At 40.9% G+C, this 22,805-nt stretch overlaps 2 protein-coding genes across 3 annotated transcripts in view; one reads left to right on the top strand and one right to left on the bottom strand.

The window, feature by feature from the left end:
• Positions 1–20,278, top strand: part of LOC131669272 (protein phosphatase Slingshot-like) — a 105,597-nt gene extending 85,319 nt beyond the window's left edge. For both annotated transcript variants that reach the window (XM_058944038.1, XM_058944039.1), the window contains 6 exons: positions 12,173–12,367; positions 13,656–13,925; positions 14,034–14,599; positions 14,690–15,163; positions 15,404–15,862; positions 15,930–20,278. In XM_058944038.1, the coding sequence (XP_058800021.1) occupies positions 12,173–12,367; positions 13,656–13,925; positions 14,034–14,599; positions 14,690–15,163; positions 15,404–15,862; positions 15,930–17,134 (3,169 nt within the window). In that variant the 3' untranslated portion in view covers positions 17,135–20,278. The remainder of the gene's footprint in view (positions 1–12,172; positions 12,368–13,655; positions 13,926–14,033; positions 14,600–14,689; positions 15,164–15,403; positions 15,863–15,929) is intronic.
• Positions 20,279–20,633: 355 nt separating this feature from the next.
• LOC131669311 (uncharacterized) lies at positions 20,634–22,183 on the bottom strand. The gene is made up of 5 exons (XM_058944095.1): positions 22,053–22,183; positions 21,732–21,952; positions 21,284–21,638; positions 20,826–21,202; positions 20,634–20,753 (listed from the first exon to the last, which is right to left on the bottom strand). The coding sequence occupies exons 1-5, from the start codon at positions 22,181–22,183 to the stop codon at positions 20,689–20,691; spliced, it is 1,149 nt and encodes a 382-aa protein (XP_058800078.1). The 3' UTR covers positions 20,634–20,688.
• Between the last annotated feature and the right edge of the window lie 622 nt (positions 22,184–22,805).

Below are 22,805 nucleotides of genomic sequence, written 5' to 3'. Positions count from 1 at the left end.
TTTTTAATATAGTTTTATTATGATTTAACAAGATATAGTCATATTCTACATGAGTCGAAATGACATTTTTATAGGCCGTTATTTTTTATGTAAACTGTACAAATATCCTAGTCAGCTTTTTTTATTCAAGTTCATTTTGAATATTTAGTATTCAAGCTTGAGTTTAGTAAGTTTCTGATAGCTTAATTAGTCAAATGCAATTATGTAATTAATAACTTAGAATATCATGTAAATATATTTAAAGAACTATACTAAATATTTTTCTTTTTTTGTGACAGATAAAGTGCCTCATATCTGGATTTTTGTGGCTTTTAATTGCCGCGCGGTGTATTGAATCAAGAAACTCACAAGGTTTTGAGCAAAAGGGTTTATTAAATCAGTTTAATCCACGACAAAATTTATACTTGAAACCACCGCCTCTTGAACAAAATCATCAAGTTAATAATCAAGTGAAGTATGGTACCAATTTCTATTCAGGCTCACGCAATTTATCTCCAACGACTCCAAAGCGTTTGGATGATGGTAGCTTTACGAAAGTTGAACTCTCTCCGCATTCTATTACGAGTTCTGCATCTCAACCATTCAGTGGAGTAGATTCCTTATCGCAAGGTGCCATGTACTTGCGTAATTATGGACACCATTACCATCATGGTCATTCTCATCACTCAGGACACAGCCACCACGAAGATCATAAACACCATCATGGTCACAAACATCACCATCATCATGGTCATAAACATAAACACGGGCACCATGAAAAACATAAACACGAACATAAACACGAACATAAACACGGCCATCACCATAAGCATGGTCACCACCACCATCGCCATCATAAACACGAACATAAGGAAAAACATCACCATCACCACGAACACGAGCATAAGCACGAACACAAACATGAGAATAAACACCATCACGAACACAAACACCATCAACATCACGGGCACAAGCACGGGCATCATCACGAACACAAAAATAAACATGGACATGAGCATAAACATAAAGGAGATCATCATCATCACCACAAGCATCACCATCACAATGAACATCATCATCATCACGATCATCATCATCACAATGAACATCATCATCATCATACTCATAAAGAAACTGAATCACACCATCATCATCATGGGCATGAACATAAGAATGAGCATAAACACGAGCACAAACACGATCAACATCATCATCATAAGCATGGACATCACCATGAACACAAGCACGGTCACAAGCATGAACATCACCAAGATCATCACCATAAACACGGCCATGAACACAAACATGGCCACCACCACGAGCACAAACATGGGCATCATCAAGAACATAAACACGGGCATCACCACGAGCATAAGCATGGCCACAAGCACGATCATAAGCACGGTCATCATCACCATCACAAACACGGACATCACCATGGTCACCATCACAAACACGGCCACGAACACAAACACGAACACAAACAAGATCATCACCACAAGCATCACGAAGATCATCATCATCACCATCACCATCATCAACATCATAAACACCATGAAGAACACAAACACAAGGAGGAACATAAGCAAGAACACAAACACGAACACAAGCATGACCATCACCATAAGCATCACGAACACCATAAGCATCACGAACACCACAAACATAAGGAACATCACGAACATAAAGAAGAACATAAACACGATGAAAAGCATAAACATCACGAAGACCATCATCATCATCACGGTCATCATCACCATCACAAACATCACGAAGACCATCATCATAAAAGTCACGAAGGTCATCATCATCATCATGCGCATGATGCAAAAAGTCACCACGACAGCTTTGGTGAATTCTCGTTGCGTAAAGAATTTAAATTTCCAAAAATGAGTGAAACAATTTTAGATTCTACTAAAATAGGAAAAACCACGCCACATGAAGCGACCACTACAAGCCCATCTGAGAAGGAGTAGTTATTTTAGTTTTATTAAAAGTGAAATAATAGAAATTTATAGAACTTACAAATAATTTACTTTTAAAAATGTACGTACATTGGTGAGTTAAATAAAAATAAATTTACACTCATAGGAATGACGTAAACGCCGATCTTCTTTCTGTTAGAGTTTCTTTATCAAAAAGACGATGACCTTGATTAGTTTTTTTTAAATCTCCTATTAAGATCGTTAGTGACAATTCTCTAATAGCAGCTTAAGCTTGTATCGACATTTATCTTACCGTCGATATATCGAGGTCATCAGAACTGCTAAGCTTTCGTGCACGTGCTAAAGGCGACACGAAATATAAGTTCCTACTGTGACGGGAGCAACAGCAGGAGCAAAGACAACCCCAAGCAGCAAACTTGCTCGTGCGCGAGCGAGTGTGATAGTAAATTTTGTTTAATGGTCAATAACTTCTCGGCACGTTGGACAGATAACACACAAGTGAGCGTTGGCTGGTTTACTCTACAGTGTAGGCTTGCACTCACGTACGTATAGTTAGTCGAACGCTAGGTCTCGTCGTCGACAAACAGAGAGCAAAGAACTCAAACCCGTATAATACGACGAGGCTGCACGATAAATTGTCGTAGATGTGAGTGAATAACGAAACTTTGGTACCGTGCGCACGGCGGTATACCTGCGAGTTACCGGCGTTCTCGTGCACTTGCTCCGAAGGAGCAATCAGTACGAGATATTTTCTACAATTAAACTATACATACGCACGCGCATACAGCCAGTGTCTGACTTTGTATGGTCTACATAAGTTTGTAGCTTTATTGTAAAACAATTAACTGATCACTTTATTATTGGCAGACTCAAGGCAGTAAGTGTAGCGTTTGAAACCCTTGAACTCGCGACAATCATGCTCTCGCGCAATAATCCCGTAGCGTCGTTCAGTTTGCGTAACAGCGCTTTCCCAGGCGTTCGCCACAATGCCTTAAAATTTCATCAGAGCGTAGCCGTATCTCTTGGCGCGCATCTGGGCGCTTTTCGATTAACCATGCAAGAGCGCAAATTACAAGCCGACGAAGAGAGAGAGAGAGAGAGAACAAGACGATGTCATTATAAGCGTGTCGTCTATGCTTCTCTACCTATGCAATCATCGGCAAACAGCATCGCTTTAATGCGTACGTGAAATCTATAGGAAGGCTTCTCTCGATTAGGAGTTTCGCGCGTGGCGCATCCGGCACCTCGCGCCTTGTCCTTGGATGCCTCTGGCCAGCGTTAATGATGGCATGTCGGGGAGAACTCGTCGTAGTCGCGGTAATTATTGTACCGCGGACAGAACGACGCGTTCTCTTTCTTTTTCTTTCTTCTTCCCGAGAGCGAAGCAAGAGGTACTATTATTACGGGTGTATATTACCGTTTCGTTTTGCTCTTGCTCCAACTCTGTCAGGTGTGGAAGGCTACTGCTATTTATAGGAAGATGCAATTTCGAGAGATAGCCACATCTTTTATTTTAGCGTTGTCAAGAGCGTAAAAGAGAGCTTCGTAATGGATCATTAATTAATGGGTACAGCATGAAAATAATCAGTCGGATAGGAGGTCTTAAGGTTTCAACTGCCAGAAATTGACTGGAAGTTTCGTGTTTCCAGAGTAATTTATAATAATATTTTAATTGGATAGGTTGAAAAATTACTTTCAGAGGCGTTTTTCCTTCCACTTAAATAGGGTTTTAGTGCAAATTGTTGTTCCAATCTTTAATTACCGCTTTTCCCAACGAGGAAAACAACCAACCACTTTCAAGACAATTTTCAAGCGGCTGAACGGAATGCCGTTGTTCTATCTTTGGTCTGGTTTATCTCTTGTCTCAATAAATAGTCGGTTAATTGCAGTGATTATCGCGAAAATATTTACTTGGTTGGGCCTAAAAATCAGCGCTATTCCGGGCGATACCGTATGATGAAAACAATGCTCGACGAGGCAGTGCAGCGCGACGGCACCTGCCGCATGAATTATTTAGAAGCTCGCCGCCCCACAGCACAGCAATTTGCCGGCACGGCGGCGGCGAGTCGCTTGCATCCCCGAGACCTTTGGCGCTCGTTTGGCACGGCCTTGAGGCTACCGCCGACGCCAGACGGGATATGTGTAGCATCCCAAGAATAAAAAGGACGGAGGATCGTGCACGCTTGTATGGAAAGAGAACTTGACCATATATGCGAGCGACCACGCTGCGCTCTAATTGAACGACCAACAGAAAGAGAGACGAATAAAATTGCGCGCAGACAAATAAAATTTCCAAGTTTTTGGAATTTTAATCAGGGACAACGGTGTCCTAGCTCTTCAGCTCTCTTTCTTTGGCCAAGATCAACGCTATCTATCAAAGTCTTTCCATGAGATTCTTTGCAAGAATATTCTTTCAAGATGAACACGTTCAATTATTTTTAAACATCGATCGACCATTCATTTCTCTGTAAAATCGTGTTCAAGTACGTTACAATGACGTCATTACAAGTGATGAAAAACGTGGTTATAAAAATAAGTGTCGACTTTCAAACGTGAGGCGGAAAACTAATATTTAACATGGGAGACTGACGTAAGAGGAACGAAAACAGAAAAAAAGTCTTGGTTCACGCCAAATCTTGATCTACACAATAATCAACCTACTAGACAAAATGTTTCGATTTTAATGAACCTCTCTGATGCTATGGCGTAGTTACTGGATTCGCGATTTTAATTACTTCTACTTCACAAGCCACGCGCGGACGAAGCGTGTTACCTTGTCACGTTAATTAACACCTTGCTTTCGCGCGATCTTGCACGGAAAGGCGTTTTTCTCCCGTGCCGAATTATTCGCTTACAGGGGAGTGTCCGTCGCGAAAAAATTGGTTATTTGGAAAGTCGGCTGCTCGACTTGAAAAGAGAGAAAGCAAGCCTCGACTAGGATGTCTCTCTGGCAGTGAAAAGCGCCTTTGTTTTAGACGCTCACTATTTTTTCATCTTTTTTTCCTTTTCAACGATTATGTCGGTATTTTTATGTGATTTATTCCGCGTAAAGATCGGCACGATTTTTATCGTTGCACGCGCTGGCACGATGCTCGTTCGGGAAAAAGGAGGGCGAAGTAGTTTCCAAAGAATTTTGAATGGAAATGCTGTTCTTCAAGGAGGGCACTTTAGTGTCGGCGCGGTTTTATGAAAACGATTGGCCGAGAGAGTTAAGTCAGACAAAGACCGTGTTTGCTCGCTAAAGCAAAGTTATTCGCAATTTATTAAGCACTTTACAGCAGTCGATAAAATCAGACGGCTACCGCAATTGTGCCATTTAATTACCAGATCATCGATTCGATAAACCATCTACGTCTATAAACGGCACAATAACAGTTGTATTGTTGGAACACTTTCATTTGCGACTGTCTCATTCGATCTCGACAATAGATTACGTTTTGTTGATTAAAATCTGCAGACTGACTGCAAACTTCCTTGCAGAAGGGACAATCGATATTGTGGCTTTTTCTTAATTGTTTCAAGCAACATATCCACAAGAAAAATTGGCATCGGAAAGCGTGGATAACAAGCATACGACGACCACGTAATAGGCCAATCGGCGGTCGATCAATTCACTCGAAGAGATGATTTTCAAGTGAAAGTTAACGTCCGTACAATAGACTCCGGCTAGAGAGAAAAAGTTCGATCGATAATCGAGGAAATTACTCTGGCTTGATGCGTGAAAGAGAAATAACGCATGCGGCGAGAGAACAAAAAAAACGGTAAAATAAAAACAGCAGATCAGTTCCGTTACCATCCTCGAGGATGACGCGTCGAGTATTCCTTTTTAATAATTTCGTTCTATCTTCTAGTTCACTTCCAGTTCGCGTGGCCTCGAATTATTAATTCGCGCCTCACCAATGTGTCAGATCTTTTATTCGAAATATCGTACATGTTGATTCGGCAGGATTGCATTAAGCGTGTTGACATGTCACGATGTATTCATCTCTTTCTTTCTCGTGTCCATTCAAATCAAACGAGACTTCCCCCATAAAATAGCCTGATTCGTCTTTTACGACGCAGCTTCTGAAAATGTTCCATAGAATTATGCAAAAACCATCGAGACGAGGTCAATCTTGCACGCGAGTCAGATGCGATCGAACGACTTCTAGCAAGATCATTCATAAAGTATTGTCAATTCATTAGGTCTACGTGCGCGCGGACAGACAACGAGCCGCCAGTACTAAATATGGCAACCCCTCGTCATTCGCGTGCCCCTTCCACTTGTGGATCTCTCTCTCTCTCTCTCTCTCTCTCTCTCTCTCTCTCTCTCTCTCTCTCTCTCTCTCTCTCTCTCTTTCTCTCTTTTCTCGCTGCGTCCGCGTGTGATGTACCCACGCGTTCTGCTGTTCCGCACTCGGACTGCCGTCAGTCGTCCGAATTGAATCAGTGCGATCGTTACGTTTTTGCGATGCACGAGTGTTTAAGTATAATTATTGCCGTACGATTTTGCCTGTAGTTTGTGCAATTCGTGAATTTTACGTGTTACTGCGAGAAAGATCAAGTGATGCTGTGTGGCAACGATGCTCGCGGATTTACGTCAAGAAATCGAGAGAAAACGGAACGCTGATTCATTCTTTTATTTCTTATGCCATTGGAAAGCAGGATCAACAGATTTTTTTGTGGCATCGTCAGAAAAGAACTTTCGTACGCGATGATTTCGCTGGGGGTACTTTACGCGCTGGCCGCTCTGATCCTACCAATCCTCCTTTGGTTAGCTAACATTGCCAGGAGAAAATCCTACGTTGACATTTTTCCTGGCATGTCGCGAATACCAAGGTATTTTATTTCATCCTCGAATATAAATTGAAAACTTATTGTTTCTATTTGCTAAATGCATCTCACTAACGTAACAATATCGTAGGCGTGGATGTAGATTGAACTATTTAACATTTCAATAACAATTTTATCAAAAAGTCCGTGACCGACGACAATTAACATTGATATTCTAAAATAAAACCTCCTTGGATAATTAAACGTGATAGATGATCTCGTAGATTAGAGCATCGACGTAGATTATCTCGGAGCTTTGTCTTATAAGTTTTTTGTACTACTGGAATTATTATGATATTCTCTGCTTTCTCTTAACCAAGGTCAGCATACGCAGAAGCGTTCGGAATCATAGAGACCTCGACGAAAATAGATGTATCGGGGAGACTGTGAACTTGCATGAAAAGCTACTAACGGCACTAGGCTTCTACATTTTCTCATTTCACTAACGTTCGATCAATGCACTCGTATTCATCAGATTGATTTTTCATGAATTCACACTAGCTAAACTCGCGCAAAATAAAGACGTACGCGCAATCCAATAATAGACTAGTGCGAGAAATATCAATCTGCCAGTTATCATCGGAAGTATCTACATATATATTTTGTTTTTTCGCTGCTACGCCAAAGAAACTGAGCTGATGTCTATTTTTCGTCGCAACCAAGAACCTTTTTTCGACAGCTGAAAATCAATTCGTTTTTTCGCGTGTATCGAAAAACGCACGGGTTTTTCGATATAAGCCAATTAATGTTACTCTTTGTTCCATTCTACACCTCTTCGACGCGGGCACGCACCGTTTATCGGTTGAGCGATAATTCGCCTCTCGTTACGCGCACAGTGTCTATATATACATTGCGCTTGCGCATAATCGAATTCTCGGCGTGTTTTCTAAGTGACACCTGCTGTACTAGATTTCGAGAGCACATACCGCTCGCGGCTGTACGTGTAACATTCGTTGGAATGAAGCTAACGGTGAGGATATGGAGTTGTCGGTCGCCTACATTTGATTGACAGCCGATGAACATCGAGAGAAAGTTTTTCTCAGATTCAATTAGCAAAGTCTCACCCACGCGTTTTCTCCGTTACGATGTTTGTTCTCTGTTCACGCCGTCATCTTAATTAACATCTTCCTCGATGACATCGTTATTCGCCAAAAAGAAGTTATGACTTTTAGATGAAAAAAAGCAGACTCGCGTACACTACTCCGATCAGCATATCTGACTGGCATGTGCAATAGCGCGAGGAGAAATACAACGGCTTTATCGTGCATCGTTTGCATAGCAGCCTCACACACGCGCGCGCGCGCACGCACGTACACACCACGGCATCGATCGATATGGTTCACCGATACATCCTTGCTGTTGCTACAACGAAAAGAAAGGCTTTCTCGCTAGATTTGCGAGAGAAAGCGCTTATGCGCTCGAGCGCACTCGCGCAAGTATAAGGGAAAATTGAATCGAGCAAAAGCATTACCTTCGATCACTGTCGAATATCTGCTTTTTATTGCCGGCTAAATGGAGAAAAAGAGCGGTAGACAATCTCGATAGCATGCAAATTTGGGCGAATATCGCGCAAAAAAGTATTTTCATTAAATTCAAGCGGCCAACTTTCTCACGTGGTCGCCATCCAATACAAAGGGGAAACACGTCGGTAGCACGCGGCTCTTCGGAATCGCGCTCGCTTTTTCACATTCCTCGTTATTCTCGCGTTGGGACCAAGGACGCCCACTATTCCCTCCCTCCTCTCCTTGATTTATCAACCGAAACATTCGTCCCGGTACGATCACCCCGCGATACCGATTTCCCCTTTGTTTCTCACTCGCGGTTCGATCACAACGCCGGCATAACAAAAATATGCATCACGCCGAACCGGACCAACACACTAGTCGGCCGAAAATATTCTTTTTCTTTCGTTCTAGTCCAAGATCGAGAGATGATTTATTCAGACTTTTGTAGATTTATGAGCCAACAGTCGAATCGATGGCGAGCGATTCCTGATTTTTTCCAACAAGATGAATGCAATAATAAATATGGCGAAAGAAGCTTTCGCTTCGAATGCTCTCAGACGTCGCAGACTCACCTGTTTCTCGGAAACAACATGAAATTTAATATTCAGTGTTTTCTCGCGAGCAGCATACGAATCCCACGCAGACGGTGCGTATAAGTCATAAAAGCGTGCACTTGTATCGGTGAATCTCAAAAAGCCAACTCGTGAATACAGTCCCAACGTACGTACGTGGCATACCAAGGTGCATTTCGTTCTCTCTCACCCTTAACATTCGTTTCGGCCATACCTTATTACTCCCCATTTTTCAACGCCTACATTCCATAGTTCATCTTCTCTCTCTCTCTCTCTCTCTCTCTCTCTCTCTCTCTCTCTCTCTCTCTCTCTCTTCACTAGACTATCGCATATTCTCTTGCTTGCTATTTATACCTCGCGTAGGAAAAAATATCAATGTGTGCGCGCGTGGGCGCGAAATCTATTTTACGAGCCGATATAAAAGACCGCCAAAGATTCACGCAGACGATAAGTTTGTGTTCGTGTGTAGATTTGAGCCACGGTCAAAGGTGTATTTTCTTTATTTTAACGACGCGAATTAAGTCGTTCGAAAATACGCGGGACGGTCTTTAATGCGACTCGCCGTGAATTATTCTCGCTGCCTTCGAAAGGGACTGGATTTATTTCACGAGACAACAACGTTGGTGAAAAGAGTTCGTGAGCGCGTTGTTTTGTAATCTTCAACTACCTCGGGTGATTTTTACCACCGTTCACTTAAATATATGTTTGCAAGCTATGCACCATCTCGCTATTAAAAAATACAAAATATTCTTACGTGGCGCACTTACTCGCAAAACTTTCTCCGATCAGCTCATTATGTGTGGCTTCAAAAAATATCGGATTCGAGAGACTTCTCTGCTATGAACAATAATTAAATCGATACGCGTAACTTTCCATTTTCCCAGGCATGTCCCATTGCAACTGAAATAACGAGCAATCATCTTTGAACACGGCGCCATGATTGGCTGATTAACTTCTCGATTGCTTTGTTATATTGCATCATTTCGCTTCTCCCAGCACCGGATTGTCATTGAATCAGCTGAAAAAAGAATATTTTTTGCACAACGAAAACACAAACTGCACGGATGTAAGTGACGAAAGGGTAAAGCCGTGGCTTTTTGTTTGTTTGTCGCAAGGTTACGAGCGTTTGGCTATCGAACCGGATTCTGATTATAGGAGGGGGGGGGGGCTCACCGCACATAAGGAAATCCTCTCTTTCATCACAGCGATGAACTGATATCTCACCGGGATTACCCTAATTAGACGCCGATTCAAGCTTGATTGCATGAACGATAATCTGACTTGCATATCAATTTGTCCTCGGCAATGCTGAGCATGTGCGCGTGTGTTCCCATAAGGCTCCTTACATGCGAAATACTACATTCGTATCTTGCCTACCGCTGCGGTCTATCACTGTTACAACGATCACTTTTCGCCCTATTCAGTTTCGCGATGATTATCCGTTTCATAAATTCTCGATCTATCGATATGATCTATTGCGCAAAGCTTTCCGCCTCGTAAATTTCAAAGTAATCGTAACAAACGAGAATATATATTTGGAGTGTGAAGTTTACGCGAGAAAAGAAGGAAGTGGCTGTTAGTTGTATTGGTTATATTGAGGAAATACAAGCGCCGAATCACTCAACTTTGAGGATGAAAAGTGATTATTAAGGGGCAGCTTAGCTTCACCTTTCAATAACTTTGAATAACTTACCGAGCAATGCATAGGTCTCATGAAACTTTTGTGATTCAATTCCAACAATTTTTATTAAAAAACGCTCATATAAAAAACATTTGCCTTCAAATAGTATCATAAAAATTCAGTCTACAATTGCAGTAGCCTCTTCTATTGAAACCGCGTATATTAGAAAGTTAGTAATTGAAATTTTCTAGTTGCGAAAAAAAGAAACAACGAAAGAAAAAAGAATTGTTACACGCTGCCAACAGCGGTCATATAACGCCATCCGCACGAGAAAGAACCGAAAGCAATTTTACTGCTGCGTTCTCTGGCTTGCGCACTGAAATTGCATTCCAACAAAAAAACAATGAATTAATCCGCATTCCATTGAAAGTCTTTAATGGTTCTTTAACTAGAGTCACGACGTTCGTTCCTTTCCATCCAAATAAATCCCTCTCCCCCTGAACGAACCGTTCTATACAATACATATAAATAAGAGACGGCTGCAACCAAAGTCTTACAAATTGGCTAACCCGTCGAAATTGAGTAATCGATTGGCGGCTCATTTCCCAAACGCTGCTAATTATCCAGCAGCTCAAAGGATTACGTGGGAAAGAGGGAAGATACGCAGCGCGAAAGTTGCAGATTGACGGGATGCTGCTTCTGGAAATTGTGGATTGCCACACAAAGTTGTTAATCTAATGATTATTGGATTTGGATTTTTTTGCGAGCGCCACGGCGCACTGCGTGTGTGATCGACATCGCAGCAAGAGGGGGGAACTCGCGACTCTTGCTATTCAATCGAGAGAAGAAAAAAAAACGTCGGCGGCGCTCGGTGTATGTTCAAGCTTACATAAAAAGAAAAATGGTCGTTCAATGCACCCTCATTAAAGCGAGTGCGATCGTGTGGCTTTGACTTCGTCCGTGTCTCTCGAGCAGTTGCGCAACTACCCAATTCACGATGACGCGACGTTTCGTCTCTCCCTGCCTTCGGTGAAGAGAGAGAGAGAGAGAGAGAGCAAACGAGATTTACGGAGCTGCAAGAGCAGTCAAGGGTGGGGAGTAGCGAAAATTAATATTTGGCTTGCGCGCGTGAATGCGTACGGGCACACTGTGGCTTTTCGTAAATTACGACACTCGCTCGATCCCAGACTGCGAATATCGGAGGTGTCGTTGCTATTGAAATACTGCGCTGCCGTATTTATTTTCGGCGTATTGTATGACAGGCATGCTTTATACACTCATTTGTCGTATACACGGCTATACTCATGAATAAATAATTTATGTTTGCCCAAAGAAACGAGCGAATAGCTTTGATTTGCGAATGAAAGATGAATGCTAGAGTCAATATTTTGACGGACCGAGAGGATGGCAATCATCATTTCGACAACTTTAAGAAAGATTTGTATGTATTGACGTTCAATAATTAGATTCATTGAGGGTGATTGGACATAGATCTCCCTGTATACGTTGTATCTACGTAGAACCTACACGTAAATACGTATGATATATTAGTGGGTAGCACATCCCCTCACAATTATAAAACGTACGCAGTAGATATTTTAATCAAATGAAATTTAATGTCTATTTATATACTGCGTAGGAAATAATAATCACAGCTCTTAGAGCCTCACACAAACTCACGAAGACCGAAGACCGATGAAGCTTGTTCTAACGTTTCTGGTGTCTGTTCTGTTTCAGGTCGGCGCTGCAGACGTTGCACAAGGTATCGAGCAAAGCGCGCGAGCACAACTACTTCCTCGGTGGACTGTCGCACGATTGGGTGAGCTACTATGAGCAAAGGATCGAGAGCGATCGCTCGTGCCTTAACGAGTGGCACGCGATGGACAACCTCGAGTCCCGAAGGCCGCCATCCCCTGACAGCGTGCGAAATAAGTAAGTTTCCTGACTTACATTTCAACATTTCAACAGTTTATCGGCGAATGCGAGTATGTTAAATACTTTCTGTGTAGTTGATTCAACAATTCCAGTTGTACGTATGCAAATCCTATTTATTTTGTATCAATAGTTTACAAACGTCATATCAAATTCCTTTACTACTTCGTAAGCCTTTTCGGTCGCAATTCTGTAGACGCGCAATTTTTTAAAAAGCTCGCTCCAGCTACTCTCCATAGCATTGTCAAGTTTTTGATGAGTTTTCTAGAAAGACGAATAGTTTGGAGATCTACCAAAAATATTGCACCTTCATCAACTAATCATTTCCTTATTGAGATTTTCCATTCCAGTAAAATAAAAAAGCCGTTGGTATCTCGAGTTTCCGAACGAAATATATGCCTTTATAAAACATTCTACGAGCATGCTTCATGATTAAGTAAAAAGCCGTAATAAAAGTCAGCTCAACCGTAGGTAATCCTCTCAAGTCCGAAAATTATATCAATCCTGCTTCTCATCGTAATCGGATAAAAAGATTTCTCGCTGCATCATTGCGAGCAGCAGGTTCGAAAAGGTGCACAGCCTCCGTAAAAGATTTCTCACCTTCTGCCAAACGCTTCAAGCCACTCGGGAGAGAAAACCTCTTGGATTTAACTTGGCTTGGCGCCAGCTAAACGTTTGTTGACGCTACGGCGAATCTTTATAGCTGTCCTTGCAATTATTTCCAGGTTTTGCGCGGCAAGTTCATCTCCCTCCCCCTCGCTATTTCTCTCTCTCTCTCTGTCTCTCTCTCTCGTCTCCTTCACGAGTTGCGGCCAAAAATTTTGCTTTTTCCTCGCTCGACAAGCGGCACTGCAAAACTCTTAGAGATACTCGTCGTGAGTTTTGCCGTCGAGAAGGATTAAATTTAACTTTGACGCGGCGCGTTGAGAGAGATGCCTTTTTTGGAATCGATTGCCGAATGTTTTTTCATTCTTTCTCGTTGCTCTGCTTTTTATAATCAAATTCTATTTAATAAACCTTATATTATTTTTACGTGTATTGGTAGACAGCCAACTGAAAAGAAAAATTCATTCCGGGTATATATTCATTGCTTCCTATTAATATTATTAATTCATTTAGTTTCTCATGACAAATTATCCAACAAATCAAACTATTAATAGCTTATTTAATGAAAATCACGACGACTAGCCAAAAGTTTTGTAGATTTAATTAAAAAAATGCAGTGTTGAAGGGCTAAATAGCGTTGGGCACAAAGTATGCATATCAATAAAAACAATTAATTTTTTAGACCAAGAGAAAGAGCCGAGACGGAGCAAGTGATTCGTTCGACGCTGAAAGAGATAATGATGTCGGTGGATCTTGATGAGGTCACATCAAAATACATAAGGACGCGGCTTGAAGAAGACCTGGACATGGATCTTGGCGAATTCAAGCCCTTCATTGACCAGGAGATGCTTACCATTCTTGGCCAAATGGATGCGCCCACCGAGATATTTGACCACGTTTATCTCGGCAGCGAGTGGAATGCCAGTAATTTAGAGGAATTACAAAAGAACGGGTAGGTGCGCAGTGCAGAACTGCCAATAAATAGCAAAACAAGCAACGATCGACGCGGTTCATTAAATAATACGAGGCCGGCGTTAATCGAGCATTGCTTTTATTTCAGTGTGAGACATATACTGAACGTCACACGGGAGATCGACAATTTCTTCCCGGGCATGTTCAACTACCTGAACGTGCGGGTATACGACGACGAGAAAACGGACCTGCTGAAGCACTGGGACGATACGTTCAAGTACATAACCAAAGCTAAGAAGGAGGGCTCGAAGGTGCTCGTGCACTGCAAGATGGGCGTTTCGCGCTCGGCTTCGGTGGTCATTGCTTACGCGATGAAGGCCTACAATTGGGACTTCTCGCAGGCACTCAGCCACGTGAAAAACAAGCGCAACTGCATCAAGCCCAACAGCAGCTTCCTGCTGCAACTGGAGACCTATCAAGGCATACTCGACGCCATGAAGAACAAGGAGAAGCTGCAGAGGTCCAAGTCCGACACCAACCTGAAATCGCCGACGGGCAAGGAGTGCGCCAAGAAGGAGGAGAAGGCGGGCGATCGGGTCGACGATACGGATGACAGTGTGATCGAGCAGTCGGGCGCCGAGCTCAAGAAGATTGGGCAGCGGCCCAAAAGCTGGTCGCCCAACGTCCAGATTACCGAGGACGTTCTTCCGACAGGTTGGTCTTTGCCTCTTTTCAGCCGAGCCTTCGCTCAATCGTTGATCCCTTGATAGCAGCAGTGATTTATTGGGGACGCACTTTGTTTAGCTCCACTATCGCAGTCCCTGGAGAGCATCGACAAATCAGCAAATCCCGAGGTGACTCGCGAAGAGCTGCTGCGCGGCTCCAACCCGAAGCCCAGTGGACTCGAGCAGCAAGAGTCACGTAACGTGCTGATGCCCTGCGACAACGGTCAGTCGTACAGCGTCTCGCAAAATCAAGTTGTCCACTTGCCCGGTCCGGACACCACCTCCAAAATCAACAGCAGCAACAGCAACAGCAACAGCAGTAACAACAAAACCTCGTGCAGGCACACGCGTGGAAGTCAAGGACAGAAACGCAAAGGACTCGTGTTGAATCTCACCAATCAATTTGAGGCAGCTAGCAGTAAGCCATCCTCGCCGAGTAGTTCGGACGGTGAAGGCAGTAGTGGGAAGTCGTCGCAGCAACAAGGAGTTAGTCCTATCGTTGAAAATGGGCACGCGGACTCCACGACTGAGCTGAACGACAATCAACAGGAAGGTGAGACGATTCAGCGTTCATTTACCTCGCTTACAAGTTTCTTTATTTAATCACACGTATACATGGCTGAAGACCCTTTATATATATTATAAAGAAAATTAACTGATGAGGTGCGGTCGCATAATAAGCTTATTCAACCAGAATTAAATGATTAACATTGGTGACACGGTTACATCAGGCTGCGCGTACGATCGAACGATGTCAAGATATTTAGGGGCTATTTGACAATTATTGTTACAGGTAACAATGGCAATTATCTAGTCTGGACCGCATCGGCAGAGGTCAAGTGTATCTACACGAACGGTCGCGTGGGTTTTGAGCAGCAAGCGCAAGTCGAAGACGATTCGACGACGGTAGCGCGCAAACTAAAGAGGGAAGGTGACCCGTTCAGTGCGCAACTGGATCGAGTGTTCGATCGCGAGGAGCAACACGAGCCACAGCAGCAGACGGTCAGAGAGTCACCGAGCAGGCAAAGCTCGTGGAGCAGCTATGACAGCGCTGTCGTCATGGACAATAACTCGATGCATAGTTCGTGGGCTACCTTGCCCTCGCGCAACAGTTCCTGGGGCTCTTACGACATGCGGCCCAGCGACTCGCTCGGTTCTAGTGGACTCTTCCCGTACGATAAGGAGGAAATCCCTTGGCATCCCGGCACCGTCAAGCGCACCAAGCAAAAACTCGAAGAAAGCTCGACCACGGGTACGGTTGCATTTGGCACAGCCAGTCGTGCGAGTATTTTCGTTATGGAACTTTTTTTTTATTGCAGGCACGTCAAAAAGGGTTTGTACGCAGACATCCGAGCCGACGCCGGCCGAAGAGAAAATCACCGAGCGACTTGCATCGGCCGAAACCGAACTCGACAACCCCACAGAGCCATTCAATTCAGTTCTACTGCACTTCACCTCCTCGCCCACTCCTCGACGAAGAGACCTTCCGTCGCCGGTCAGCGAACGTCGAATCAACGTTGCAAGTGACTCGCACGGCACTTCAAGCGCGGCGGCGCCGATTGACATCTCGCCAGCCTCGTCACACCAGACGAGCTGCAGCAGACTGTCGACCAGCGCGCCAGCACCTTCGGCCTTGTCTCCCGACGCCGAGCTCACTCCAGTTAGTTTGCGTAGCTGCAAATCCGAGAGCGAAACTTCGAGTCCGTGTGTGGTCAACACCCCTCAGTGCCCGTCGGTCAAGCATCACAAAATGGTCCTGGAAAATCTCTGCAACAAGCCTATATTTAGCAAACGCTCGCCAGCTAATTTGACTGCTCCAGTAATGATCGACGACTCACCCGAATCGGAAGCTCCTCTGCGCAATACGCACGGTATCGTGAAGAATCTCAAAAAGGAATTCGAGGCCAAGTCATCGAGCAAACTAGAGAAAAGTCCGGATGCTAGCAGTCTTGATGAAAGTTGCTCGCTGCGCCAAAAGAAGGACGTCAAGATTCGCAGTTTGCCCTCGTCGCCGGTGATCCCGCATAACGAGACCAAGATCCAAGCATGCGAATCACGCTCTTCGGCCTTCGTCAAACGAAGCAGCGAGCCTCCCTCGGGCAGCAGCGCCGAGGATTTGTCGGTCAGAGTCCTCGTGGGCAAGTACGAGGTAGCCAAGCCCGAGATCAAGCGAACGCCTGAGGTTCAACTCCGCACCCCTCATCATCATCATCATCATCACCATCATCGTCACCATCACCATCACAACAAAGACCATCCGGTAGAACATCCGCCTGCGAAGGCCAAGATTGCACCAGATCTGGCACGTCGCTCGGCACCAATGATCATCAATCACCACTCGGCATCGTTGTACGACACCGAAGCTCCAGGAAGGCCACCGTCGGTGCCGTCGGCTAGCCAAGTGGTTGCCAGCGTCGTCGCCAAAGCAGCGAGCAAGAAACAGCAGCAGCATGGCCGTACTCATCCGCTCGCCAGGCTGCAGGTCAGGCCGAGGCATAGCAGTCCCGTTTACAATACCATGTGAATGGTCGTGCTGACCTAGTGATATATATATATATAATAAGTTTACTATGTATATGTACGTGTAGTTGAGTCGGGAGCTATTCGAAAAAAAATTGTGTGATCTCTCTATCTCCTCGATAATGCATATAAGACTAAGTTATTTTAACGGACGTTTATCGTGTTTAGATTTACTGTGCGAAGCGACGATGTCTTGCGGATTTTTCTTTTTTGTTTCAAAATGGACACTTGTCTCTTGCGGTCTGTTTTTAAACGAATTATTCTTTTTTCTCCGGTAATGATTTTAAAATCGCTGAGTCGTTTTCTTCTGTTGTATTGATTTAACCAAAGTCAAATGTTTATGTATTAGTGATTTTTAGAAGTGAAGTATGTTTCAAATCGATGAAAAAATGTTTATATTTTTTTTGTAAATTAACTCTTTTTTTAACAACGTTCGTTAATATCGACAAGACAAATAAATTTCTTTAAATATTGCCAATTTAATCAGTGACTGTTGATTACGCTCACATCAATTTTTAATATACATTTTTGAAAGGCTGGATTGTGTGTAGAAATGTTTTAAAAAGAATTTTAAAATGAAGAATCGTTACTTCCATATTGAGTCTAATTTAATTCTGTTTGTTGATAAAACTGTACTATTGTGAAAAAGAAAGATTTTATATAAACAATTTTTTATGTAATCTATGCCTTTCACGTATAGATTGAAAATAATTTCTAGTTAACTATTTTCATGCCAAAATATGTTACCTTGCCATTTTACTGACTTATACAATGGCAATCTAATTGCAAAAAAATACAAATAATTCTTCAATAAAAGCTAAATATGTCGATCAAATTTGCAATGATTTGTAAAGCACTGCTCTTCAAATTGCTGATGAGTTGTTTATAATTTATTCTAAGTAATTTTGTGGCCCGTCAAGATGGTCAAATATTATAGACAGTTTGCTTAAACGATGAAGAATTTAAGTGAATGTAAGTACATCGAGTGAATTAATACATTATTAATTCCTAAATTTATAATTTTTTGGCAAAAAAACAAACAAAAGCTGTATGGGAATGTGAATAGGGAAATGCGATAAGTGAATTACGATCGATCAAAGAATAATGTGAGTACTCAGTCAGGCTGTGAATGTAAATGTTTGAGCCTCACAACGCTGATTTGTGTTTATCTTTGATTGGCATGGAATGAGAAAAATCACACGGAGCGTTGAATATGAAAGATAAATGCGTCCGCGATGTTCACTACACATCATTGACACATTTAACTATACTACTAGATATTTATAGTGAGTAATGTGATTATAGCAAACTAAGCGCCTGAGAAAGTGCTTCAAACTTGTGTGTATTTGTACGTGACCTAACGCAAAATAACGTTTTCAAATATACGCAAAAATAAAAAAAAAACGTCAAGACTATAAAAGTCATAAAAATCGCTCGAATTTTAATTCAATACCAAGTAATAGTAAACGAACTTTTAATTGAGTAATTCAAAATTCTATTGTAAATTTGAAAATTTGTTTTTTATATTAAATATAATTAAAATCTGTTATCAAAAAAGTAATACTTTTATTACACGCAAATAAATGATTTATGACATTACTTGAAAGCTAACGTTGAATTTGATCTGAAGCGGATTCGAGCGATTTTTATTAAAAAATTACCCAGTCTCTATCTGTAATAGTTTTGTTAAAAATATCACGCTAAATTTTGTAATGTCACTATTATAGTTTTATTATAATTAACGTTTGAACAATTGAAAATTGTGTATGAGTGAATGTTAGGATTGCTTTTAGAGCTGGCGATGCAATTTCTCATTTAGTAATGCCTCGTCAGAATTATCTCGTGATTCTCGAAAGCCAAAAGTACAAGTCTTTAACATGAAAACAAAATTGGAGGGTGCTTATTGCTCATTAAAAAAAGTGAATAAAAATAAGTTTTTCTACTATATATCATCGGAGATATTTTTTCAAGACATATCATTACCGTCATTGTATCGTTCTCAGGCATTTTACATAAGTAGATAATGGGCTTTGAACATTCGATGTCGAGCATAAAAAAAGTTTTCCTGGTTCATTAGTACCTTGTATCATTTATATGATCACGTTCTATAAATACAGGATTAATGATTAATACATAAATATTATAAGATGCAAATCTATTAAAAAATAAAAAATTCTATTGTCAGATTTATTTGAACGTTCATGATCGATGTGCACTGTTTGCTTATGCTGAAAGCCTGTCCCTATCATCATTATTCAATATATATGACATAATTTTCGTGCGTGTAAAAAGCTTTAATACGCGTCGGTATAACACTTTTATTTCGAGAAAAAAACTGATTAAAGATTTATAGATATTTTCAAAGTAAAATCGTAAGGTAAAACGCCGAATCGATGACCAATTTTTTATTATAGCTCGCCTGGTGATTTTCACTACGTGCCCAATAAATCGAGCACATTTAACGACGACTAAATATATTTTATTATTGCGTGACATTTCCGACAAATAGAGGATAATAAATGATGTCAAAGTGACGAGTGACAAGTAACCTATAATTAGAAACTTGATTGGTTAAATTAGAAAGTTGTTAATAAGAAATAACATTTCGTTTCTCTTTTCGAGCCGTAGTTTTGAGAATATCTGATCATCGTTGCTTAGAGATTAAATACGTATCTACTTACTCGTTTATAAGACTGTACGCGATGTGAAAAAAAAAAACACTTTCATGAAAGTGTTTATTCTCCTTCGCCAACGACGAGGCTCTGGTTTTTTCATTGCACAACGTTCACAAAAATGCGCACTGTCAGGAGGCAAAGAAAAGACCGAATCTTGTATTTTTTGAAACCGGAACATGTAAAATATAATGTCTAGCGGAGATGCGTATGAATGTACTCTGTTCTTGATTACCAAGCGATTAGTTGCTAGTAATTCAAGCAAGTTCGTTTAATTGAAAATTGATGTGCTCTTTTTTAGTGATTCTCCACTTTCCTCTCCATGTCACTTCTGCTTACGTGTGTACGTGTCTTGAACGCGAAGAGAAGCTGCTGTCATGAGCAAGAATACAACGTCTTTATACAAAGAAGAATAATGCGTTGTTTCTGTATAAATTTTGTACCATAGTTTGTATTAAATAAAATTGTTTATTGCTTGATAAAGTTTTTGTTTTTCTATATCGCTTATCTTTATAATAAAACTAATTTGAAATAAATATTTTTCACGCTCAAATTGATTGAAAGATTTATCCTGGAATAATAAATAAAAATTAGGAAATAGTACATTACCTAAATAGTGCGAATAAGTAGATTCTTGTCTCGTGTGAGGTTTACGTTTACAAGAGGTATACGATCCGAGAATCTCTTTGCCGAACACGTTAGTTACGGATTTTCAAAACAACGTGTGAAGAGCTCGAATTTAAGCGCACGTTTCTCTCTGAGCATGTGGCAAAGTCGTACTTTCCGTAACGACGTGTCAGAAAAAAATATTTATCATTAAAAATATGTTTAGCTTTTTATTCTGGAATTACTGACAATAACAAATTCAAAGAATTTTTAATATGTATCACAGCTTGTAAGTTAGAATCATAAATGCATATGAATTCATGTGTCGTAATTTTGGTTCGGTTTCTGAAAAAAGTATTGAAAATGAATTTTAGTCGAAAATAAACGATAAATGCATCAATCAATATGAATTCGTACCAGTCACCGTAGAATTAACAGAAAACACCGCGTGATTTTTGTTATTGAACATAGTTATAATGTTAATGGTGGGAAAAACATTTTTAAAGATTTTAATATTTGATTCTTCGTAATTATTTTCGTCTGTTGAAATAATGAGAAAGGCAATTGAAGAAGATTTTAAACAGACTTGTTTTTTGAAATCCGCTAAAATCAATTGAATTTCCAAATATGGCAAATTATTATCAATCGCTATGGACCATGACTTGACAGAAGAATTGGATAAGCTTAAAGCACAAAAGCTCGTCGAATGGAAGGACCAGGGCCTGTCATCCGCAGATCTCGTGTAAATATCATTAATGGCTCCGCCCCACAAAGAGTAAGTACCAGCTGTGTATCTTTGTAAAAGTAGAAATTAAAATTCAAAGTATACCGCTGGCAATCTTTCATTTATTAGTTGTGGCTAGCTTTCGACTAACCTGGTCTTCAACGTGTCCAGAATTTCATTGCAAAAGTTTTCATGGTAATTATCAAACGTTGGTTCGTCTTTCCATTGATATATAAACATGATGAAACAAACGTGATTGGACTCGGTGACAAATAGCTTTTCAGTAATTTCTGACAGTAAGCTATTTCTCCTATCAAAGTACTGCACGATACAGTGCGAGCTCGTTTGTGCTGATACATAATTTACGTTTGATAATGCGGGAAAAAATACAGCGGCAGTCACATTTTTCTCTCCTCCAATTTTATCTTTATCCACATAAACTGCCGAAGCCTCAACTGCTACGTAAAAGCAATCTTCAGGTTGCGCCCATTGATGTGCAGTGCATACTACAATTGTGAGTATATCGTCGTTAATAATTTCAAGTAACTTTCAGACGGCACACGGCTAATAGAAAATTGTAATGGCCAGAGTTAAATTACTTTCGTAGGGAACGCTATCGCAGTCGGCTGGAGCTGCATACTTTCCGTCAGTAAAGAAGATACCGATTGTAGGCTTAATCCTCAGAGAGTTACCGAAGTCATCGATGCCAACGGGATGAATTTTTGTCGATCCTGACGTACCGAATTCTCCTACTGCTTGTAATATCATAATCTGTGGACCACGCTTGGCTTTTTCTACTTTGGCAGCCCAGTACCAAGATCTTTAATCAATCGAGTAACCAATTCAGTCTCTAAACAACGACCATAAGCTATTTATCTGAAACGTAGACACTTTATAGAAAAACGTCACATAAGACTTACTTGCAAACCCTTGATACTTCATTTAGATCATGTCTATTCAAATATTCAAAAATTTTATACAAAACGTCATGCAAAATTAATTCGGTATGGTAAAGCTGAATTTTTTCTTGATCTTCAACGATTCTTTCCATATTCACTGTAGCTAAACCTTAACTAAATATATCGATATTTAAAGATTAATTATTTTTCAGTTTCAATAATGAAATAGCATACTTTGTCAATCCACGTCTGTACTTTGTTGAAAAGACTCTAGTATAGAGTAAAAACATGTTTTTTATAATCTCTACGTAATACTTGAACGTACCGTTGTTGAATTCACTCAGGAGTATTGATTCCGTTGTTAAGGACAACTGCAGAAGCAGGAAATTCTGACGCATTGAATAGAATAGGATCATTATTAATATTCAGCGTAATAAACTATTGTTTATAAATTAACGTTCTATTTCATTTTGTTCAGACTAGATATTGATTTATTCTAACAAATCATGAATTTATCGGTAAAGTTGAAATTAATTCTAGAATTTTGAAATGGAGAATAATTAAGCAAACTAGATACTTGTCACGAAATATGTATGATCAATATTTTCTACATACCTCGTTATTTTTGTACACCTACATTTGACTTTCTCACGAACAGTAAATTTTCGAGTAATTATTGTCATTTTAATAGCGACAAATTTGTCATTTATTTTTTATTGTGATTAGATTTGCAAATTGATTAAGATTCTGTTTTATTTCAAACTTAACCGAATG

The sequence above is a fragment of the Phymastichus coffea genome, unplaced genomic scaffold (assembly GCF_024137745.1).
Source record: "Phymastichus coffea isolate CEN01 unplaced genomic scaffold, Cenicafe_Pcof_1.1 PCOF00091, whole genome shotgun sequence".
In the NCBI taxonomy this organism is placed as follows: domain Eukaryota; kingdom Metazoa; phylum Arthropoda; class Insecta; order Hymenoptera; family Eulophidae; genus Phymastichus; species Phymastichus coffea.
This window is presented reverse-complemented; position numbering and strand designations above follow the sequence as displayed.